The sequence below is a fragment of the Pterocles gutturalis genome, unplaced genomic scaffold (assembly GCF_000699245.1).
Source record: "Pterocles gutturalis isolate BGI_N339 unplaced genomic scaffold, ASM69924v1 scaffold6098, whole genome shotgun sequence".
NCBI lineage: Eukaryota > Metazoa > Chordata > Aves > Pterocliformes > Pteroclidae > Pterocles > Pterocles gutturalis.
Window position 1 is genome coordinate 33,879 of NW_010117847.1, and position 17,243 is coordinate 51,121.

At 40.6% G+C, this 17,243-nt stretch overlaps 1 protein-coding gene across 1 annotated transcript in view; it reads right to left on the bottom strand.

The window, feature by feature from the left end:
* Window positions 1-12,921, bottom strand: part of ANKRD17 (ankyrin repeat domain 17) — a gene marked incomplete at its 5' end in the record, with an annotated part of 45,119 nt that extends 32,198 nt beyond the window's left edge. The window contains 9 exons of the mRNA XM_010075957.1: window positions 775-884; window positions 1,275-1,466; window positions 2,039-2,276; window positions 7,270-7,364; window positions 8,053-8,286; window positions 9,410-9,557; window positions 9,853-10,000; window positions 12,051-12,207; window positions 12,768-12,921. Of these exons, the coding sequence (XP_010074259.1) occupies window positions 775-884; window positions 1,275-1,466; window positions 2,039-2,276; window positions 7,270-7,364; window positions 8,053-8,286; window positions 9,410-9,557; window positions 9,853-10,000; window positions 12,051-12,207; window positions 12,768-12,921 (1,476 nt within the window). The remainder of the gene's footprint in view (window positions 1-774; window positions 885-1,274; window positions 1,467-2,038; window positions 2,277-7,269; window positions 7,365-8,052; window positions 8,287-9,409; window positions 9,558-9,852; window positions 10,001-12,050; window positions 12,208-12,767) is intronic.
* Window positions 12,922-17,243: the final 4,322 nt, after the last annotated feature.

Genomic DNA, 17,243 nt, shown 5'->3' on the forward strand with positions numbered 1-17,243 from the left:
TTCAAAAGTAGCATGTTTTTTTAAATCATAAGACACCAGACATGGAAAATCCTTTATTAGTGTTTCGCAATCTACAAACATCAAGATTTCAATAACGGTTCACCTGAGTGCATCTTGCTGACAGATGAGTGTCTTGACCTACTTTTGTACAGGTCCGGCACTCCTGGACAAGAAGCACGCAAGCATGTGGTGTGGATTTTAGTTAAACAGAAATTGTTCCCTGTGCTTACTTCACTTTTTGATAACATATTGGCATACAATCCTACTGAAATGTAAGAATCTATTTACCTCCATCATCTTAATTCCATTACAGTACAGCAAATAGATCATGTCAGAACAGAACTATCAGCTACTTGCTGCTTAAGGAACAGAACACTTTTGCAGGTACAAGTATTAACCCATAATCAGCTCAATTCAAAGTTGAACACCTTTCAAGACTGCACATGACAGAAGAACAAAATCCCCTATTTTTCTATGCAAGCAGCCTTGAATAGCTTGGAAATGCTTTAGACATCAGCTACCCAAGTCCTGCTTCAGACCTAAGCACTTTCAAGGTAATTAAACAGTCTAGAATCCACTACAAAAGCATCACCAATTCTCGCTTAGTTGAAAGAACAAAGTTAAAAGATAATCTGAATACAACTATAATAATTAACAGCCACCACAGGAAGTTTTCAGCAATGAACACAGAACCAAAAAACCCACAAACCAGAAAACAAAACACATGGATCATTTTCTTTCCTGACTATATTTTTTAAGAAGGTAATGGCTTACCAGATCTGCGCCTGCCTGAAGTAAGACATCTGCTACATCGGTGTGGCCATTTTCACAGGCATATGTCAGTGCAGTGTCACCCGTCGCTGTTGTTGCATGCACATTAGCCCCTGAAGCAGCAGTAACAATCATGTAAGGTTTATGGAGTTTATTACAGAAAATACACAAGTCCCTTCCTAATCATTACCAGATCAGATAGTGAGCTTAATTTCCCCCTTCCAACCCAACATCTATGAAACTGATAACTTAATTGTACTCTAGACGAATTTAAAAAAAACAAACAGAAAAACTAGACCTTTAGTTCCAAGTTAGTTTACATCAACTCAAATCTTCAAAAGCTAAATCAGGGTCCAACTAGTAAATTACTTAAGGTTCCACAAACCTTTGCTATCAACTTCAAGAAGCTGCTAATGAAAACATAATGAATATGGAAAAAGGAATTTTTTTTTCTTAAGGCTACATTGAGTATTTACAAGACAGTTAACAGAATTACTCCATACCTGCAGCTAATAAATATTTAACCAGCTCCAAATGACCCTCTTGAGCAGCCTCCATCAAAGGTGTGGAACAACCAAGTTCTATGTCAGCTCCTGCTTTAATAAGAAAATCTGCAACCTCCAAAAAACCTCCACAGCAAGCCAGAGTTAATGCAGTCTCTTGCGTCTCCTCTGTTTGAGCATTGATGTTCGCTCCTTCAAAGAAAAAAACAAACCAACAAAACCAGACACGCATCAGAAAACACTAGTTATCACTAGTATCAGTAAAGCCACTTCTTGATGCACAAGTCATCTGCTTATTACTTATCTCATTTCTACAGCGGCAGAAGTTTCCTTCTAAAATCAGGGTATTTCAAACTAAACTGATTTCAACTTCCTTTAACTACTTTGGAAACCCCTCTGAGGAGCTGAGGAGCTCAGAGCACTCCTCTACAGCTTTTCAGCAACACAACAATCTCAAGGTAAGCCAAGGCCATCGTGCAGAGTGCAAGCTGCCCATATTAACCATTCAGTATTCAATGTCTGTCTGAAAAATGCAAATCTGCTAGGAAGAACAATTCAGAATGATCATTTATTAAGTAAAAGAGTGGAGTGAAGGATATTGTGCTACAAAACTAACCACCACCAAGTGATAAAAAAAGGAAGGGGAGGGGGAGTTCAGAAGTTGCTCAAGAATGAAAAAAATTACAGTAACTCAGCTTTTTTTTTCCTTAACATATAGAGATGCCTATTGAATTATAGCCCACAGAAAGCACCCCAATCATTACCTTGACCAAGCAACAGTGCCACCATCTCTTCATGGCCTTCTCTGGCTGCTTCCATCAGTGGTGTGTATCCTTCATCATTTACCTCTTCCAAGTTAGCTCCACGTTCAATTAACAAAGCCGCCAGTTCGACATGCCCACCGCAGGCTGCCAAAGTCAGTGGAGACTCAAAAGAGTCAGCAGGCATGTTCACCTGAGCTCCGCTGTCCAGAAGCAACCTTGCTACTTCCACATGGCCATCCTACGAATCCAAAAATCAGAGATCAGAACAGTCATCACAGGAACATTGCTCCTCTTTTCCAAAGCTTTAAGTAGTCACTGACTCAAACTCCATCAGAAGTCACAGGAAGCAACAAGTGAGTAAGGAAGTCCAAAAATACAACAAAACTTGCTTCCTATTTTTCCTAAGTAAACTTTCCTGCCTATGGTGTAAGTAACAAGCTGGTCAACTTCTTCATACCAGACTCAAGTTCAAGTGTTTGGGATCAGCTTAGGGAAAAAAAAAGAAAAAGCCTAACAGCTGAGAAGGAGCCTGACACTACTTTAGAAGCTTGCCTCCTCCACAAGAACAGTGCCGAAATCCTCCAACACCAAGCACTCCTCTTTTTTAAAGGCTGCAGACACAGAGGCATAGAGTGCCAAATTACTTACAGAACACAAATTCTAAAAAGTAAACTACCACTCAAGTTTTTTTCTTCTTGCATTCCTCCAACAAATTTACAACTAGCAACACAAGCACTCAAATTATAAAGGGGTATTAAAGAGCTTCAGTCAAAAAATACCCACTTTTTTCTATGATACAAGAACAGGTTTTGATGTTCTTTCCAAAGACTAGTAAACCTTTACATTGCCATCAAGTCACTCAACATCAAGCTTCCCTACTTTGTCAAAAAGAGGGATATTTTTTTCCCCCACATTCAATATGCAGTTGCATTATTTGTTAAATACAGTATATGGCAGGAATACAGTTCATCCTCGCATCCATGCAGACTGGGAGTGTCCCAGAATACAGTACACTACAGACTCGCAGCTTTTGGGGAAGGAGGTGGAAGAGAGAATAGGGTTTAAAAGTTCAGCAATTTTCCTTCCTTCCTTTCTTGAAAAGAAGCCGTGCACAATTACATTGTCTGGCTCTTGGCTCCTGCAAAACTATTTCGCTTACTGCGCAATTTAACAGCACTTACTGCATCCCTCCAAGAGCAAAGCTGAAACAAGACCATTTGCGGGGTTCCTCATACACCACAGCAGCCACCCAAACTCCAGCCCTCCCTTGGCAGAATCCTGCTGGATTTTCCAGGTACCATTATCATGCTATAAAACGCATTTTTACCAGAATATATTTCCTAAGTTTGCTTTCTTCCTTCAGAAAGGAAATATTTGAGCACATGATCTTTGTCATGTTTTCAGCATGTCATAAATTCAGGAACTATCTGAAGTAGCTTTGTAGCTGTATGTTCGCACGGGAGGCCTGGCAGTGACATACCTCGCTGACACCCAGTTCTGCTCTTGTGCAGAAAGAGGCAGAGACCAGTAACCACCAGCACCAACCCTCCAAGCTGGTTTTCTCCACGAGGAAATTGCCACCATTCAAACTTGGAGTGACCGTAACGGTAAAAGGCCTGACACATAAAACACAGAAGGGCTGCACAGAAAAAGCAGCAGCTTACCAGGAACACGAGGCTATCCCGAGGCTGTCATTGAACAAGGTAAGCACTCCTTGATCCCAGATTAACTAGCAAGAGGCAGCAAATCGTAGCCATTTCCATCCTCGCCAAGCTAGAAGCTACAACCCCAAAAACTCTTTTCTGGACAAAACACAAACCTCCATCTGACATTTTTAGGCTTCATTTTCGTAAGTGTTTTATACCTTCTTCTGATAACATGATTTTCCCTCAGAAAAATATCTAGGACATATTAACTAGGACATATCCACCTTTCACATGAAATGGCAATACTATTTTAGGGAAAAATTCTAAGACTCCATAAAGAATCTTTCCTCAGGGAAATGCAGAGATGGTAGTTCAGCCATCAGGCTCTGGCAAGAGAGCTCCCTAATCACCCCTAACAACAAGCTGGCACACAGCAGTATAAAGCTGTGCTTCACAATTTCTTGCATAACTGCTGCTGTTATTCCACATAAGGAATTTTTACCTGTGCTTTAACAAACCTTGCAACGGGATGGTGCTATTCAGCTTAAAAAAACCATCGTAACTGGTACTTGATCACAGTCATCTGACTGGTTTGCACAAGTGCACCAGGCATATTAAAGATCAACCCTTGTGGGCAATCAGCACTCAGCCCTCACTGGGGAAGATGACTTTGCATCAGTAAGGGGAAGAGCAAACCAGACAAACCTGCTTTTTGCTCCCACAAGGCAAGTCACATTGCCCAACATCCCATTTGCATTAGACCGATGTTGCTGCTGCCTATAAAGAAAATGTTGGTCAGAAGTCTTCCCGAATGCCTTGTAGGACAAGGTTTAAGCAGTCTCACAGGCTTGTATGTAAGCTACGTATAAACAATTCTGTTACTCAATTTCAAAGCTATCCTAGAGAAGGCAGTTTTCTTCTCTTACTGAAAAGCAACAACTGTTTCTGCAGAAAAAACATGCTGAGATGGGAAGCCTCTGCACCGCTTTATACCAGACTGCAACAGCAAGCTGCTCCCTCTTTCAGGAGGACCTGAAGGTACCGAGACTCAGAACTATTTCCCAATTCTGAGCAACAGCATGGAAATGCCTACTTAGGAACAGTTTCCTGCAGAAATAAGAGAGACAGATTTTTTTACTATTGCTAAGTCTTGATAAGAAAGGAGTCTCAACATTTCTGCAAGTGCGACTGTTGGTGGAAGGAAAAGGTCAGAAGAGGATGGCAAGGAAGAGAAGGCTTGCTCCGTGGCTCCATGAAGTGGCAGCTTTCTCTAAACTTCTGGTCTGCCAAGAAGCCGCCCAACGAGAAGGTTACTGCAACATCAAATGAGTTGAGTTAATCATATTGTCACCTTCCAGGGAACTTGCTGCAAGGACAGCACCCATGATATTTATATGGCTAATCTATTAAAACTTCAGAGTGTGCCAAACAGTAGCTGAAGTCCTGTTTATCTGCATGCCTTTCCTTCTAATGACTTCTTGAGAAGCATAATGGCTTCTGTTAATGATTCCCCTATCTGAAGCCATTAACGTCTGTGAGCAGACATAACTAGCTGCTTTGAGAACCATTGCAGTTATTTCAGGAAAGGGAAGACTAAATAAGGACTTGTAGCACTTCTCTATGACCACACAGATTCACTATCAGGCACTACACAAGGCTACAGACATGGTAAACCCAACCCATGAGACACTGAGATAGAAAGGGGGGTAAGAAGGAAATACAAAAGCCAAGTTTTCAGTTAAGTTGCATATTCAGATGAAGATTTGGAGTATGTTGGCATAAGGCATAAGCAAACTACTGACCTACCTAAGCGTGCTGCAGCTACGCATCCTAAACAGCAGAGGAAACCTCTGCAGTAAGCATTGCACAACAGCCTACTGCTATGCAGGCTCACAAAGAAAATGGAAGGGGAAATGTCTATTTCTGCTCCATTTCATTTTCTTTTCTTCAGTAGGAAAAGTTTTCAAAACATACAGAGTTCTAGAAACACAAACTGACCCCTGCTGGGTTTTTCATCCTGCCCATCTTTGGTGTGGTGCAGCACTGACAAACTCACAGCACTGTAGTAACTTCTGAGAGGAGGTACCAAAGTCTAAAACTCCTAGAAGAGACACGAAGGGAATAAATGTGCACCTTTACTCTATCATCCAAAGGAATCTCCAAGGGAAAAGGCCAAAGCAACTGAATCCTCTTATCTCAGGTAACGGGTAGGAAACATTTTAAACAGAATATGTGCGTTCAAGATGATGAAGATATCCAAGACTTACCTTGCTGTTCAAGCCTAACAGTACTTCAAACAGAAAATCCGTCTAAAGACACCGATTTAGCAAGTTCTCCTCACCACAAAAGCCTGTAAGAATCCTAAGTCTGGTGTCAATTATACCATTCCAGTATTAAAATGTACCCAAATGTAACCTTTTTGAGGGAAAGATTTTAAAATATTCGTGTTCTACAGCAAAAAAACTATTATCCAAAAAATCAGAGTTGTTCTCAGAACCTTACTAAATTTTATAAAAAGGTAATTATTTTACACTGCCATTTTACAATTGCCTCAGCTGGGCAAAGCAGCAACATTAAAATACCCTTATATTAGCAGAAAATGAACAATTTCCCCTTCCGTTTCCAAGCTGCTTCCCCAGCAGTCTCTGATGCTGTGCTTCCAAGGAGCAAGCAGCTATGTGAACCATACCAAAGCAAGCTGCACACACACCCCTCAACACAGCCACTTACACTGAAAGAGAAGAACTTAGCTCACAAACTCCTTAAACCTGACACAGGTATGTTAAATACTCCCAACAGCCAGGTTATGAAGATATTTGCTGTCTATGTTTAACACACATTAGAACTCTTAAAAGCATTTCAATGCTTCTGAGAATCTTCTGCTTTAAGTTATTTAATTTAGAGATTCCTGCATAAAGGATTTTCCCCTTGTAAACTGAAAGTTGCTCACCCAGCAGCCTTCAGAATTACACAAAGCAAAAAAAGATAAAAAGTTCTGTTCAAATAACTTATGATTTACTTCTGGCTATCTCTTGCAATTATTAATGCCTCTGAACTGAGGTCACAAAAATATCTGTCTTGAACCAGGCTTCCATGATTATCAGAAGGGCAAAAAGCAAAGAGCAAGTGACATATAACAAAAGGAAAGGCATAGCCTACAGAAGGTACTTTGGGACAATGAGCACAGCCTTATTCACGGACTTCTGCCACTTGAGGAAAAAAAAGTAAAAGTGCAGAACTTCCAAAAATACAGAAACCTAGTTATTCAAAGGACCGATTAATAGAGCTCTCCCGCTAATGCTCACACGATGCAAGTTCTAGCTGGTGTCTCGTAAGAATTCAACTACTTTGTTAGCAACAAGAGGGACAAGTCCAATGTCGCTGTACTGCGAGGTGTCATTTTTCAACCAAGTCTTTCCCCCTGCACCATTTCTTCTGACAAAGGGCCATCAAGTACAGAGGAGAACAGAAACATCACACAGTTATGTTCTGTAGCAAAATGAGGCCAAGAGGAATCGCTCTGTTCATCTTCAGTAAGTGAAGAGAGCACCCATGACTCCCTGCTCAAGCCAGGCCATGTCTCACCATGCAAGCCTCCATGAGAGCAGTATGCATTTCATCTGTCTTGTGCTCCTGGTCTGCACCAGCTTCCAGCAGAAATCTCACCATTTCCAGATGGCCTGTACAGAGAAAATATTCAACAGATAGAAACTACTTCAGCAAGCATATTTCCCAAGTCATAGAAAAGCCTTAACATACGTAATTAAGGTAAAAGAAGGCCATTTTACAACATTAAAAAAAATCCCATCAAGACATGTTCATATCTATCTATTCAACATGCACAGAAGCTTAACAGCATATTTAATATTTATACAATCCAATTCACTCACTTTCTAAAATCATGTCTGCACTACAGGTGATACTACAGCTGAGCAATGCATGCTCCAGAAGCTTTACCAGGGTGTTGCTTTATTGTTTTAAACTAATTTAAGTAATTTCTGAACCTAAGCAGATGCATCTTGTAAAATACACATTATAGAAAGTTTACCATACTTAGTCTGTGTAAAGTGTATTATTTCCTCACCTCACAACTTATTAAATAAAGAGCAAATCTTTTGAAGCATCCTAAAGACTCAGGAGGAAGTTTTATATCTTGATACTTACACTCTCCACACTGATCATCATTTCACATATGGCACATATGTGCTACGCGGTAGCAGAGCCAGGACAAAAGCAGTAGAAAGTGTCTGCTTTCAAGTATTTATTTCATCCTAGACAGCACGGCTGAATAAATACGTTTGAAAAGACCTTCCACAGCTGTCACACTTTTCCACGCCTTTGTAGCACATTGGGTATTTGGTACCATACCTTTGTAGCAAGCCAGCGTAAGCGCGCTCTCTTTAAATTCATTGGAATGCGTATTGATGCCTGCTCCATTTTCTAACAGCACTCTGGCCACTTCCACATGGCCAGCACTTCCCGCTTCCATCAGAGGAGTGTGACCATTCTCATTATGGTCCTCAATGCTAGCACCCGACTCCAGCAGTACTTTCACAACGTCTACATAGCCTCCAGCACAGGCATATGTAAGGGCTGTATTGCCTGAAACCAGAAGAGAAAAAGGTTTGAAAACAGAGCTTAGAATTTGACAGCACTCCTACATTGGGAACTTCAGCTTATGCTACAGTTCACCCCTTTTACCTGGCTACCTTATGAAACAGTTTTTTTCAGGCCACAGAGCAAGAACTACAGGGAAAGGAAAAAAGTGCAAGGAGCTGCACAAAGTAGCTCAGTGCTGACAGACTGAATAGCTCCATGTGCAGCCTGGTGACTGCACTGATGCATTTCTCTTCCCATTTTTCCCCTGGCTAATCCCAGCTTCCATCACAAAAAACCCCATCCCTTCTCATGGTCATCAGCAGGGACATACTATGGTGTAAAAAGGAAAGCTCAAAACAAGGAGCAGAATGAACTACTGCTTCTAAATCAAGTCTTAAATAACTTTAAATGGCTAATTCAAAAATGCACACAGTCTTTGCAAGGAGATGAAAACAATCTCCACGGAAAAACTACAAAAACATGTACCTCAACAGAACAGACAAAGAATCTGCCTCTATGAAAGAGATCTTGAAAGGAGTTAAAGGACAAGGCTGTATTACTACTCACAACTACTTCACTGAAAAAAATAAAAATAAGGTGTTCTCTGGTATCCCAGCCTTCCTCATCACTCAGGGTTACTAATCCATTTGTCGATGGTTGTTGGCTACACAGCATCTCTCCACTTCAAGGCTGCACAAACTAAGAAAATTTCCCCATACAATTTGGTCACATCACCACAAATGCCTACCAAAGTGCCAGGGAAAAGGGGGAGGTGAGGAAGGGGCCATTTTCTTACATTTATTATTTTCCCTTTGTTTCCTCAACCTGACACCACATAATTTATGTAAACAGAAACTTCAAGCCATATTTAAAATACTACATGACAACAAATCCTGCATACACAAATACCTTCCAGTTACTAATTGACCCTATCCACCTTTGTATGTCTGCAACCAACCAATATTTTACAGCTTCATTAAAAAAAGTACAGAAGGTAAACAGTGAAACCAGGAGCAAGTATTCTGCACTGCTTGGCTGAGAGCCGTTCCTCCCCAATTCAGCTTCCTCCACACTGCAAATCTTGGCTTTTCATTCGTTTTCAACAAGCTCTACCACACTTATTTACCTGTTGATGACTGCGCATTCACATCAGCACCATGAGCTAGCAGCAGCTTGACAATTTTGACATGTCCGCCATTAGCAGCAGCCATTAAAGGTGTTATGTCTCCTTTAATACCACGGTCCTCTACGTTAGCATGCATTGCCAGGAGAACCTGCAAACAGAAGGGTGATCTGCAACATCGGCAAGTGACAGATCAGCACATCAGCGTGGGTGAAACACTGCACAAAGCCTCCACCTTCAGGAACACAGCTTGGTGTTAGAAACACTTCGAGAAAGTACAAGAAGGCATTAGCAACATTCAGCTTACATCCAAAGCTTCATGTGCCAGTTAACTGACATTTTCCACTACCTTAACACCACCTTCCGGGTGCGTAAGTCCAGAATACATAACTTCAACACTTATTTTTATACAATATACACATACTAAAAACAGCTAGGAAACCAACCTGCGCAAGCTCATAATATCCTGCTGAGCAAGCTAAACAAAGGAGGCTTTCCCCTTCTTCTGTATGCTCGTTCACACTTCGTCCTTCAATTAGCAACTTCCGCACAGCATTTACATCTCCTTCTGAACAAGCCTCTGCCAAGCTGCGGCTAATAAGACAGAAAGCATTTAAAAGTGCAAATGGACGACACTGGAAATACCTGCTCTATGTGCAAAGATCCAACATACCATCAGGATGCAGTCAACAAAAAAGAACACTACCTGAAACTGACAACTGCTAATTAAAGAGGGGCCATTTTTACACTTGATGTTTTCCACTTTACTGAAAATGGAGTTCACGTGCATACTCAGCCACTCCTGTTACTAATTTTTAACACAAATTTACAAGAGAAACTTCCACAGGACAACCATTTACTTTATCAAATTCTGCAAAACGTAAAACTGAAGCAGAAAGCATATTGAGAAAAGACACAATCATGGACTCAATTCACTGGCTCAACACTACACATGCAGCATGGTGTTACGTCATACAGAAGTACAAAACTTTTTTTAGTAATTATTTAAGAATCTGAGAAGTAATAACTTCCCCTTTTGAAAAGGTGACCATATAGTTCTGCAAACAAATTCCTGTTGGTTTGTATTACTCATTTCTACACAATATGCAGTCCCTGCCTATTCCTGCTTTGTAGTCCCAGTTTGAAAACACAGGTGTTGTCCCACTCATAAGGATCAGAGAAAAGGAGACCTGATTAGACCATGGGTAAGTACAGCACACCATGAGTACTGCTTTCCACATCAGCAACCGCTACTCAGTTGTATTCACATTCTCTTCTGCCCCAAGAGCAGAGGACAGGAAAATCACCTGTGCACCGTAACAAGAGGTTTTTCAGCACTCTAAACTGTTAATTAAACTAAAACAAATCACCTCCATCATTTTTCTCCTATAACAAAATAAATCACTTCCCATCTGTCTTGTGCTGGAAGGCCCAGAATTTTTTAATGCAATCTGACATTTCAGTTGTGGACCTAACTCAACCAAGCAGAAAAGAGTAATTTTCTCCCATTTGTTAAGCCCTAGATCAGTACTTGTGGTTCTTGTGTCACTTAAAGGTCTTCACTTTTATCAATCCAATTCTGTTTCAGTCAAAAAAGGGTCTCCTGGAAGCCTATTTTCAATTGCTCTGATACTATCTTCTGTCTCCATTGCCTTCATTCTAAAACAGTTATTGCTTTGAGGGAACTAAAATTCAAGTCTGACATATTTCTCTATTCTGCTCAAATAACTGGATCAATAATAATAAATCCAAGACTACTGGCCTCATCCCACCCACTGCCCTTTCTTTTCTTCTTCTTTTAGGAGGTCCCATCAACACAGAACTCACTCAAAAAGGAATGGAAAAATAAGGTAGTTAACAGAAAACTTTTGCAAACTATTATGCAACCTGAATATGAGCAATTCTTAAAATACTCAAGACTTAAAAGTGGATATGCGTACCAAGGACTAACTTATACCTGTGTATCATACCCACTATCTCATTTGTGTCACCAGACACCATCTTAATATATGGAGAAATACTTCTCAAATATGTCTCTTCACTGTATTTTCCCACATTTATTTTTCTTTCCCACATCCTGCCTCGGTAACAACTTCGGTAGCAGGTAGCGTTCATGGGAAAAGAGGTATCTGGGGGCAGGGAAGGACACACATACAAGCAGACTTAACCCCAAACTACTCTGTTCTTCATGTGTCCTGATCAACACACCAAGAAATATTTATTTCAAGTTACTCAATATACAAGGAATAAACTGTGAACTAGCACAGCAGCACTTAGTTGTTCCTACTAACACTCTGGTTTCTGTTGTATCTAAGCTTAATGGCAGCCTAGAAGGAAAGTCTTTCATTGCCTCGTAAACATCCCAGTAACATCAAAAAACCCCACAAATAAAGCCAGAAAGTCCAGTTAAAAAGTAGCAACTCTCTGGCCAATTTCTGAATTTTAAGCAATTACTTCAGTTGCCATTGCAAGATGTGAGAGTCCAAGAATATTTAACAGGAGAATCACAGGTGATAACTTGGTGTGAAATCCACTTGACCAAGACTTTCACCAACCATCCTATAACCAAAAGTGACACCACAAGAAAAACCGCTTTAAAAAGAAGTAAACAACTGGTAAAAATCCATCAGAAATTTCAGCTTACTTGTCCGTCTGCCCTGCATTTGCTGTGCTTTCTGCTCTCATCCGGGTAAGTGCAGCAGCAGCTTCATCCAACGCGCAACTGACCGAAGAAGTCAGTCTGCGAAGCACCTCGGGATCTGCGAATGCTTTACCATCAGCTGTAGACAGCTTACCTATTCCTTTCATTCCAATTCACAACAAATTGTTTTTCAAAACAGAAAAGGAAAAAACAGAAGTTGAAATTGTGCCTATGAGATCTGTTGGCAGAAAGATTCCAGGTATAATGAACTACAGCTTCGAAAATGAAGGTATTAACTCTTTACACCATTAAGAGCTGCACTCATATATATGATGCACACAAACTCAACCCTCCAATCCACAGAAGGTATTATTTTATATAGTAATTGTTATAAAACAAAACCTCACTGAGCAATCAAGTTTTTGATACAAGGCTGCCAGCCAAGGCCAGGTGTCAATTTTTACCCAGGCTTTTACAAATCCAACATTGGAGGAACCTGGTTAGAAGCACAGCCTTCACATGAAACTTTTTCCAAAATTCAAAATGCTTTAAGCGAATTTCTCTCTCTTCAATGACTTGCACAACCTTGCAAGTTCACACCACCTTACATTCTACATTTATATCACACGCTCATATGGATTAGACTTATGCAAGCAGCTCCAGGACGGTTTCATGCACAAGGGCTGCAGCATTAAACCTGTATGGGACACGAGTACTTACCTGCAGCTTCAAGCAAAGCTTCTAATCTTGCCTGGGTTTCTGGATCTACTGTTCTCAGGTCAGCACCATCAGCAGTACTTGACAACAGCAATTTAGAAGCTGTTTCCAACATTGGGTTTTCGAGATCATCCTGATCCAAGATGAACGATTCCACCTGAAAAACAACAAGTCTGGTTTAAGAATGATATAACTGACTAAAATATACTTAAAACACAAAAACCTGCACAAGTTGCACTTATCACTTAAGCATTTGCCTTTTAAGTACTTTGTTTGCTGAAATATCCTCAGCTGACACAAAAGGGTGTTATTTCATCAATGAAAGCAACGATGTTTTCTGGAAGTCACATACAAAGAATGTACCTTCTGTCATTTGTCCATCCATGAGAAGAAGCCACACGCTGTACTAGAAAAGTTCAGACTGACTTCACATCTCCACACTGCACTCTACAGTTTTTAAGTCCAACTGAACACAGGGAAGGAAAAGGGAAAGAATAGATACCACCACAAAAGGCCTGAAGGTAGTAACTGCCATGAGTTTCTATGCAAACTGTTGGTTTCAGTTTTTCTCCTTTCCAAAGCATGAAAGACACATACAAAGAAACAAGTGTTCTATCTCACACAACCCAGCCATCTTTCAAAGAACTAACCTACCCTCAAATGGCATTCAACTCTACCAGCAAAATCCAGTGACAGAAAAACTTATTTATCACTATTTTACTGTCAACTGTTCTCTTCCGACTTAAAGAAATATTCTCTGCTCCCTCACTTCTTTCAGGTCTGATGTCTCCTAATCCAACATTAAAAAACCCTAGTATGCATTTGTGTTTTACTGCCTGTTAAAGGACAACTGGGTCAAGGAGTTTAGCAAAGCTTCTCCTCCAAGAGTTCCATAAATACACCCCTAAGTCCATGAAGTAGCCACCGAACCATTTAGTAGACTAAAGACCAAGCTTAAACATCCTCCCACAAAGCCCAACAGCCTCAAAAATCCACATCTTCAAAAATCAAAGAGATCAAAATAGAAACAAGAGAATAAGTTCAAACTGGAAATATCAGTCTACATGTAAGTCTGCCAGACAAACAAGCCACACATCAGTCACCTCTACAAAACGACTAAAAACTTCAAAGAGCTTTGGATAAAAGCAGCTACTGTCTGCAATACAGCAGTCATCTATTTCTATATGGAATATGGTTTATGAAGATAGAAGTACAATTTATTTTATTCTCAAGATATACATGTGTCTCCGAACTTTAAAAGCAGTCTCATGAGCATCACAAGTTCCGATTCCTGCAGACAGATGCCCCAAGAACCAAGTGGGCAGACAAACCCAAAGAGTGACCAATTAATCTCAGGACTCCTGAAAGGTCTCCCTCTGTCCTCCCATCTATTCTCATCAAGGGGATCTTTGAAGCCTCCTTCCACTCCCTTGAAGCCTCTTCGCCCTCCCTTCTTCAAACCTGGGAAGAGAGCAAGCTCAAGGACATGACTCCCAACTTCTGATCAAAGTGGCTCTCATGTCAACAACTGCTGACAACGGGACAGTCCTGCAGCATTGGATGCTGCTCCTCAGCACTACTTTTTCCAAGTGATACTCACACAGGCTGCAGTTTTCCAGTTTGGCAAACTGGTGAAGACAACCCCTAGTTTCCTCCCCAGTCCTAAGGAGCAGTTCACTCCTGCCTTGCCAGTCCTTCGCTGGTTGCTGCCAGCTCTGCTCCATGCATTTACTACCTTGGTTTTCAGTTGGTTTTGGTTCATCTGAGGACTTGCCATTTGTCTTCCTCTGGAGGACTAAGCCTGCTGCAGTAAAGCAGCAAGAGAAAGGAACTACTCTGCTGTTCAGGAGCCAAGCGACAGATTTCACCACTGGAAATGCAAACTGCTGAGCAGTTAGAAGGATTCTTGGCTCACCCAACTCATACAAATCCTTATTTCTTAGACTAACTGAAAAATCTCATCTGAGCGAGATATTTAACAGCTGGTCACAGTTCTTCCTAACATTATTTGCTAAGAAAAAAGTCAAAATAGGAAAACATCTCTTCCCCACTTACATCCTCTCCCCTCAAATTAGGTCTTTTACGCAGTTCAGGTTTCCAATAGAAAGATCTTCCTGCTTTCCTTTCAGCTAAGAATATGAGCATAGTATGATTAAAAAAACAACTATAACCAAGGAAAACCGAGAAGAAAAGTAATCCCCCTACAAACAATACAGAATCAAGACAGCCATCAGGAGAAAACTTCTCTCGCAATAAAGTTTTAAAAATGTTTATATTATGTGCTGTCATTGAAACCATTTCAGATCAACGTCTCAAGAAATTAAATAACAAGTTTAGACTATTTTATGACCTTAAATATAGCTGTATTGCTTTTCTAAGGTAGAAGAGATCCATCTTCAATCTGCAGCTTGCAGAAGCTTTCATCAAGCCTCCAGTTACACTCCACCATATTCTCACAATCGCCTTTTAGCTGAAGAGCTTCACTAGATCCACAGTCTCTTCTTCAGCCGGTGACACACAATACCACAGAGGGTGACAGTATGACAGCATCTAACAGTGGTGAATAAAACTGCATTTCGGTACAAGTACAAATTCCATTTTTGTTTCTCAGAAAACGCTGCCTTCTCTGCAGAAGCTACAAAAGACAGACAAAGCATTTCCACCTACCAGGCCAAGTAAACAGACATTTTCTTTAATGGTCCTCAGATACATTTGAGTTCGCTTAACTAAAAAAATGTGTGGAATACTCCACAAATGCTCCACCTTACATATCAGAATATTCAATCTGGGTTCTCAGTCAGTATTTCTCCCATCAAACAATACTCTGACATAATCCAATTGTTTGGAGTCCCCAACAGAAGGCCTTTTACAAGATTTCTCTTCCTCTCTCATCCCACAATAAAAATTTTATGTTCTGCGCTTGCCTAAGTTTACTTTGCCCGTAATCACTTCTAATCTGTGTGATGCTGCTACCAGTCAAAAAAGGTGCTAGAAGAAGAAAATTACCATGTTCAGACTGCTCTCAAGAGAGCCTGCAGTTTTGATGCACTGAAATTTAAAAGGGCTTAGAGTGGTGTTAGCAGGTATATAAATCCAAAGCTCTGGAATTTCATGCTACAAGTACCTTAGTGTAAGTTCCAAGTACTATTTTTTTAGGCAGGAAAAAAAGTAGTTTTAAATTTTTTCAAGTATTGTAATATTAGACTAAGCTTAAATTTTCAATATTTATCACCTCTTATCAGATAGACAAGTTCTCCCTTACTTAGCAAAGCTCTGCGGCAACATCCAACGTGGTACTGCACACCCGGCCTCTCCCTCAGCGACCTCTTTTGTCCTTTCCACGGGACACCTCTGTGTGCACACACTCCCACAGACTTACACATTTCATTTTCTCTTTTTTCAGAAGGACAGACTCAAAACTGCAGCCGTTCTTTCCCCCTCCAACATCAGGGTAATCTGTTTGCTCCTTTTGTTTGCTCCATCAAGTAGGAAACATAACACCGAGGGACCTCCTCTTTACCACGCCAGAATCAGGAGGTATAATATTTTACAGAAACCATTTCACCAGCAGGGCTGTATCTTCTCTTTTGTAAAGAACAGTACTTTTGCACTTGCTGTGCTGTTTTGCCATCTGATACACTGACATCTCAACCTGGTAAAAGCTGATCCACCAGGACTCATGGCTACATGCCTTGAAGACAGCCCTGCAAGATCTCAGTAACTTTCTGACTACCAAATAACAGATCCTGAACAGGCAGTTTAATAAAAAGAAAAAGCATAACGGAGTTTCTTTGCTCTGACTGGCATGGCTCTTGCCACTGTGTGATATTATCTAGAGACATAATTCAGTTCTTGACGCTAACTCAAGCTTCAATCTCTCACCAGCAAGTCACACACATAAAAAGGGAAGATGTATTCCACATACAAACTGTCTCTTCATATCTCCTACACTCATGAGGTAGAAATCCAGTACTCAGCACCAAGACAGCTCCAGAACTCCATCATCACCTAAGATACCAAGATGATCAGGTTATCTTACTACCAGAATTGGAATGCAATACCTAAATTAGCATTACAAGCTTAAAATGACAGGAATTCTCATCTTGCTCTCAGCAGAAGTACCTACCACATAACAGCAGTTTAGTATGAAAACTCTTTGTACACATTAACATGAAAGCCAGTTTTACCCATCTCACCACAACGTGATTCAACTCCAATGGTACTGCACAGCCTCACTGATAAGAAATGTTCATATCATGTGGTGCAGCGCAACGGAAGAACCCAAGAGCAAAGCTAAATCCTTTTGTCACGCTAGTGACTTTGGTACCTTTCAAGTGTCACTCGGTTTAGTGTCCCTCTTACCATGGGACTTCACACCTTGTAATACATACACCAATACAGCTACCCACAAAGCACTACCAGAGAGCTTTATGGCGAGCTAAACTTCACCAATAGCACACAACAAGAAAAGCAACTATT